General features: G+C 54.6%; 1 protein-coding gene across 1 annotated transcript in view; it reads right to left on the bottom strand.

Moving 5' to 3' along the window:
* Positions 1–73: 73 nt before the first annotated feature.
* RIN3 (Ras and Rab interactor 3) overlaps positions 74–7,302 on the bottom strand; it is a 151,016-nt gene continuing 143,787 nt past the window's right edge. The window contains exons 10-11 of the mRNA XM_023731748.1: positions 5,354–5,517; positions 74–860 (exon numbers count right to left, since the gene is read on the bottom strand). Coding sequence (XP_023587516.1) covers positions 540–860; positions 5,354–5,517 — 485 coding nt within the window. The 3' untranslated portion in view covers positions 74–539. The remainder of the gene's footprint in view (positions 861–5,353; positions 5,518–7,302) is intronic.

Here is a 7,302-nt window from a genome sequence, read left to right as displayed (position 1 = left end):
GGCGCAGCTGTGGCCAGGCCACCCTTTCCCAGCCAGTCCTGGAGAAACCAGGTTGAAGTCCTTCCCCAGGGGAGACTGAAGATGGGGCTGGGCACGGGGGTGGGAGAGGGACTGTGTGTGAACAGCGGGTGGTGTGGGCTTTGTTTGCTGCACTGGTTGGAGAGTCCCTTCCCTCTCTGGGCCTCAGTTTCCCTTTCTGGCTAGTGAAGAAATTTGCCTCAGTGGCCTCCCAGTGCTATGCCTCTCCCTCAGGAAGCGTCTTTGGCTGCTGCTTCATTTTATTCACAATTGTCCTGGGAGGTTGGTCTAGGCACGCTCAGTGGGTTGTACTCGTGTGCGCGTGTGTAAGCATCCATGCTGGGAGTGTGTGTCCATCTGTGTGTATCCAGTTGTGCACCAGTATGCTCAGACAACACGGGCATGCGCATGTATGAGTGGATGTGGCTGTGGGTGACTAGGGATGAGCGAGTGTGAGCCCGGCTTGCCCATTCCTCTGCCCTAGGGCCAGTCTCCCTAACTACTGCCATTGGGTGGAGGCCTCACAGGAAGTTGGGCTCCTGAACAACGAGGCAGGGTGGGCTCCCACTGCCCCCACCACCATCTAGGGGCCGGTACACGAAGTGGAAGTCACGCTTGGGTTCACTTCGAAGCAGATAGCCCTTGATGTGGTGGGGCAGCGCCTCGTCCGCCAGCTGGAAGCAGCGCCCATCCACCAGCACAAAGAGCCGGTGGTCCTGAGGCTGCGCCACCTCGAACTTCTCAGCGCACTGTTCGCACAGCGCCTGGGCCAGCGTGTCCGCCCGCGATGCCAGCGTCCGTGACTGCTGCTCAGGTTCCAGGTATGACACACAGATGAAGTCCTGCAGGATGATATGGAGGGCCTGCGGTCACCCCTGGGGACAAGCAGACGTCCCATCTCACCCCACCCCTGTGCCAGAAGCTTGGACCAGGGGTGAGGAGTTGAGTGGCCCTCCCTGTGCCCCAGGCTCCTCTCTGTAAGACAGGGCTTGGGGGAGTGGTCGTGAAGCTGGGAGTCAGGACACCTGTGTCCTCTTCTCTGTGGCTATGCTGCTGTGTGACCTCCCCTCTCTGAGCACCAGCTCTCAAGCGGGCTGATCATTCTGGGTGATTCAGGGTCGTCTTTGAGTCTTTGCACTGAGGAGTGAGGCTCCCCCTGCTTGCCAGGCCGTGGGCTCGCGATCATTCATTCACTCCCTTCCTTCGCTCTTCTGCACTGAGCCCCCTTGTACTCCAGGTGCAAAGCTGGGCGTGGAGGGCAGTGTGAGTAAAATTGGAGGTGCAGATCCCACCCCCGAGCGCCGCATGGTTCCGCTGATGCTGCTGAGGCAGGCGGGACGGCTCAGCTCCTTCGGGGCTCAGGGGAGAAGCAGGCAGCGCGGGGCAGGAGGGAAGGCTTTGTGGAAGGGCGGGGGGCAGGAGCCGAGCAGGAAGGATGGGGGGTTTCGGACAGTGGAGTGGGCCCCCACATGAGCAAGGCGGGCAAGGGTGAGGGGAGGCCTGGGGGCTGGCGTGTCACACACACACCCTCCTCTCGCATCCCTGCAAGGAGGATGTCCCTCAGTGTCTGGCTTTGAATCTGTTGCCACTCACTTGATCTGAGTCTCTATTTCCTCCATTGTAAATTAGGCTAACATCAGTCCTATGTCATGGTTGTGAAAATACCGATAAACTGAGCCCAGACCCTGGAACACAGCCTCTCCCCTTTCCCCAACCACCCAAAGGCAGGTATGAAATGGTGTGTGCAGGGCTGCCCCCTTGTGGAAGGAGTGGTAACAGCATGCTCAAACGGGCTCCAAGGCTGTCTCAACAACTACAGCTACAGCTTGAGGCAGGCTCGATGCTGCTGACAGCTTCAGGGGGATCAGCCCATTTCCTCCCAGCACGGGAAAGCCCCACTCTTTCTAGGTCTTAAAGGCTGCCTATGCCCTTCTTAGGAGCCCTGGTGGTGCAATGGTTAAGCGCTCAGCTGCTAATCGAAAGGTCAGCGGTTTGAACCCACCAGTGGCTCATCAGGAGAAAGATGTGGCAATCTGCTTCTGTAAAGATTATAGTCTTGGAAACTCTATAGGTCAGTTCTAACTCTGTCCTGTGGAGTCGCTATGAGTCCGAATCGACTCCACATCTGTGGGATTGGTTTGGTTTGGTGCTCTCCTTAATACCTTTTAGGCCCTCTAACGGCTCTTTGGAGCCCTGGTGGCGCAGTGGTTAAGAGCTTGGCTGCTAACCAAAAGGTCAGCAATTCAAATCCACCAGCTGCTCCTTGAAAACGCTATGGGGAAGTTCTACTCTGCCCTATAAGGTCGCTATGAGTCGGAATCGACTAGGCGGCAATGGTTGTAAGGGCTCTTTAAGGAGCCCTGGTGGTGTAGTTGTTAAGTGCTCAGCTGCTAACCGAAAGGTCAGCGGTTCAAATCCACCAGCTGCTCTCCGGGAGAAAGATGTGAAAGATGTGGCAGTCGGCTTCCATAAAGATTAACCAAATCCAAACCAAACCTGTTGCTGTTGAGTCGATTCCAACTCTCAGCAATCTTGGAAACACTACCGGGCAGTTCTACGTTGTCCTACAGGGTTGCTATGAGTCAGAATCAACTAGACAGCAATGGTTTTTTCTTTTTTTTCTTTTTTTCCTTTTTTTAAGGGCCCTTTAAGGAGCCCCGGTGGCAAAGTGGATACGTGCTTGGCTGCTAACTGAAAGAAAGGTTAGTGGTTGGAATCAACCTGCTGCTCCTCTGGAGAAAAGACCCGGCGATCTGTTCCCGTAAAGATTACAGCCTAGGAAACCCTATGGGGCAGTTCTACTCTGTCATTTAGGGTCTCTATGAGTCAGAATCGACTTGACGGTAATGGATTAACCTTTAAGATTCCTGAGTGGTACAAATGGTTTGCACTTAACTACTAACCTAAAGGTTGGCAGTTTGAACCCACCCAGTGGTGCCATGGAAGAAAGGCCTGGCAATCTGCTTCCATAAAGATTATCACCAAGAATGCCCTATGGAGTACAGTTCTACTCTGTAACACATGGGGTTGCCATGAGTTGGAATCAACTTGATGGCAACAGGTTTGTTTTTTTAAGGGCCCTTTGCACCTACTCGAGACCTGGTGGCGCAGTGGTTAAGAGCTCGGCTGCTAACCCAAAGGTCGGCAGTTTAAATCCACCAGCTGCTCCTTGGAAACCCTATGGGGCAGTTCTACTCCGTCCTCTAGGGTTGCTATGGGTCAGAACCGTTGACGGTAACTGGGTTTTTGGCTGCACCAAACTGGTGACTGTGGGGCTCTGGGCTTTTGCTCCCCAAGGAAGGGATTTGGGGTGTGGGATGCAGGGGAGGCACTGGGAGGCTGCAGAGGGGGTGGTGTCCTCCCTAGACTCCAGCAATAGTGCTCAGGGGGCTCGGGCTACTCTGCCGGCCCTGAGTGCTCCTCATCCTTCATCCTAGGCCTCCCCCTAAGCACCTGCCTCCCCAGCACTGATGCTCCACCTCCCTGGTGCTCTGCCTGGCTCAGCATGAGCCCAGAGTAAGGGGCGCCTGGGCCAGGCTTGGACCAAGAGTGTCCATATTCCCAGAGTTTGCAGGAGGTTTGTACCAGGAGGGGATGGGGGCAGTGGTTTGCCGGAGCTGGCTAGAGTCTGCTTGTACTGGCTTAGGAGAGCGGATTGTGTGCATCTCTTTCCACCTCTGAGCTCAGTGATGCCAAGTTGGTACTTTGAAATTGGCTACGGTGGGAGTATTTACACCATGGAAATCAACAGAAGCAAAAATCAGGACTGTTTTCTCCCTAGAGAGCCGACTGTTAAATATTTATCAATATGCCATGGGTGGGGGATGGGTATCAGCTTGGCAGCTTAGAACATACACCTCGGAGGCCGAGCTCATTTGGTTCACAGCCTGTACTGATAGGGAAACAGGCCCAGAGAGGGGTGGGCACTTGCTCAGGGTCAAACAGCAAGCTAGCACAGACCTAGAACCAGAACTCGGGCTTCCTGCACAGCCAGGCCTGGGCTCTGCCCAGTACAGAGAGGCCATACTGAAAACCAGGAGTGGAGCTCAGGACTGGCTGCTCCAGGTCCCAGGGGGAGCTGTTTACAGCTCTGGATTGCTGCCTGCACACTCTCCAGCCCTGCTCTAGTCCTGGCCCTGGGCTTGGGGCCCCTGACAGGTGTGAGACAGGGGCCCACCCTTCCAGAGCAGGCATGTTCATACACTGACGGTTACAATATGGTGTGATACCTGCTGTCATGGGGGAACTACAGAGGGGAGCACCGAGGAGGGTGTAGAACCCGGCCTGTGGGAATGGGGGCTGGGTGAGGGGGTCAGGGAAGGCTTCCCAGAGGAGGGCCTGTTGAGGAGCTGAGTTACCTTAAAGGATGGGCAGCAGAGAGCAGCTAAAGAAGAGGCAATGGGTCAGCATGTGCAGAGGCTGAGGGAGTTGAGTGCAGCAGGTTTGGGGAATTGTGATAGCTGGATTTGATGGAGCCTGATGGCGTGTGGGATGATGGGAATGGAGGAGGAGGCAGGAGTTTGGCCATGAATGGCTTGTATACTGAGTTTATACAGAGAGATGGGAGTCCCTGGTTGGTGCAAACGGTTAATGTACTGGGCGGCTAACTGGAATGTTGGAGGTTTGAGTCCACCCAGAGGTGCCTCAGAAGAAAGGCCTGGTGATCTGAAAAATCAGTCATTAAAAACCTATGGAGCACAGTTCTACTCTGACACACATGGGGTCACCCTGAGTCCTAGCAGAGTCCATGGCAACTGGTATAGAGAGACTGGGGAAGAATGGGTGGCTGGATTGGAGGAGGCAGGCTAGTAGGGGCAGGGAGATGCTTGGCAGCAGCTGCATTTGTCCAGGAAACCAAGAGACTGGGATGGACCGGGATGACTTATCTCCACCAAACAAACGAACAAAAACTGGTTGCCTTAGAGTTGCTTCCGACTCACAGTGACCCTATAGGACAGAGCAGAACTGCCCCATAGGGTTTCCAAGGGGCGGCTGGTGCATTCGAACTGCCGACCTTTTGGTTAGCGGCCGAGCTCTTAACCACTGCGCCACCAGAGCCCTCTTCTCTCCACATTCCTCCTATATCCATCTTGTCTGTTCAACTAGAACACATGCCTAGTGGTACTTCCGCAGGCCCACCCAAGTCCCGGGAGCAGAGCTGGGCACACACTGGCCGGCAGGGGCGGGGGACCTTCCTCAGGTGGAAGCATCACTGCTCCGAGGGCAGGGCTGGCGGCCAGAGCAGCCAGTCAGGTGTCAAGGTTCCTGAGACAGCGGGCAAGAAGCTTTGGGGATGGTGTCTGGGCCATAGTTCCTCCCTCCGTCCCGGAGTCACCTGCACGGAGGAGCGGGAGGCGCGAGCTTTGTTGAGCGTGCGCCGGCGCTCCCAGCGGTGGATGGAGTCCTGCACCTCCACGCTCAGCTGCCGGGTCACCGTGATCTTGTCGTAGTTTTTGATGTGCTCCAGGGCTCCGTAAGTGGTGGTCAAATAGTAGGAACCTGCAGGGACAAGGGTATGGAGGGTTAGCACCGCCTAGTCTCACCCCCAGAGGGGGAGCTAGTGCAAGCTGGTCCCCCGCTTGTCATCTCCCTCCCCAACAAGGGAGCGGCGGGCCAGTTCCACCACCTCCAGGCTTCCACCCACCTCCGCTCCGCCCACAGCCTCCAGTCTCCACCCACCTCGCCCTCTTCCACCGCCTCCAAGCTCCACCCATAGGAGCCCCGCCCACAACATCCAAGCTCCACCCACCACACTGCCTGGAGCGGTCGTGCGGAGCTTCGGTCCCTGAGTGTCTGTCTACTGCACACCCACCCCGCAGCTTCAGCGAACTTCCTGAACGGTCGCGGCCCTGCTCAAAACTTTGTATTGGTTCCCCATTTGGCACCGAACTCTTGCTTATTTTTAAAATGATATAACGGTTGTCCCCGGACATTCTCTGGAAGGATACACAGGAACATACCCGTGGATGCCTTCAGGGTGGGAGAGGGGGTGGCTGGGCGACAGGGGTGGGCAGTATTCTCACAGTATACCTATACATACTGTATGCAACCAGAATGCTCCTTAGAATCGAGGATAGAGAGACTTGGGCTCGCTCCTTTTGGACACATCATCACGAAAGACCAGTTGCTAGAAAACGGCAGCATGTTTGGTAAAGTAGAAACCCATTACACTTGAGTGGATTCTGACTCATAGAGACCCTACAGGACAAAGTAGAACTGCCCCATAGGGTTTCCAAGGCTATAATCTTTACAGGGGGCCCTGGTGGTGCAGGGGTTAAGAGATCTGCTGCTAAGCAGTTCAAATCCACCAGATGCTCCTTGGAACCCTATGGGGCAGTTCTACTCTGTCCTTTAGGGTCGCTATGAGTCGGAATCGACTCAACGGCAATGGGTTTGACTTTATTTTTTTTAAATATATATATATTTATATGCTTTACTGGTTTTGCTTCTCTAGAGAACCCAGCCTGAGACAGTGGTTTACCCCAGAACTTCCTGATGCAAGAGACAAATCAGCCCCTCACTCTTATTTAAACCATGATCAGTTACATTGTGAGTTATTTGCAGCCCAAAGTATTCCTCACTGCTTCACTGTATGAAGCTGCCTACATATCCCCACAGGTTCCACAACCAATATGGGAAAAGTTCACACCTTAGCTTGGTTGGGGTGTTAGATAACGGGGCTATGGCCTCAGGCTCATCCACTCTTTCACAGCAGTGTAGGATAGGGACAGACATTTCTGAAATAAGTGTGTCAGGGCTAACACAGAACTTGGCTTAGTGTCCCTCATCAGAGAAAAGCCACTACACCACTCACGTGTCTCCCTTTTTATAACTGAGCTCCAAGCCCACGTCTGCCAGGAAGCCTTCCTGGATGCCTCCAGCCCTTGCTGCCCTGAGAGCCCTTGGCATCCCTCGATAGTTCTGTTTCCTGTAGCAGAGGACTAAGTGCAGTGTGCTGATTGAGAACTTTCTGTTTTGGAGTCAGAGAGCAGGGCCTAGGTCCTGGCTCTGTACCTCATCAGCCAGCCCTGTGCTCTCAGGCGAGTCACTATGCTCCCCAGGCCTCCGTGTTCTCAGCTGCAAACCTCATACGGTTGTTGTGAGAAATAACTAAGACGAATACAGGTAAAATACAGTGTCTAGTAATGTGTGAGTCATTGGGTGACCTCAGGGAGGTGATCTGGAGGCTTCTCAGCCTATCAGGCGAAGGGGAAGGAACTCCAAACCCTGCCAGTGCACTCAGGCTCGCTCAAGCGCTGCTTTTCACGAAGCCCTGCTTTTCAC

This window comes from Trichechus manatus, unplaced genomic scaffold (assembly GCF_000243295.1).
Source record: "Trichechus manatus latirostris isolate Lorelei unplaced genomic scaffold, TriManLat1.0 scaffold00045, whole genome shotgun sequence".
Taxonomy (NCBI): domain Eukaryota; kingdom Metazoa; phylum Chordata; class Mammalia; order Sirenia; family Trichechidae; genus Trichechus; species Trichechus manatus.
This window is presented reverse-complemented; position numbering and strand designations above follow the sequence as displayed.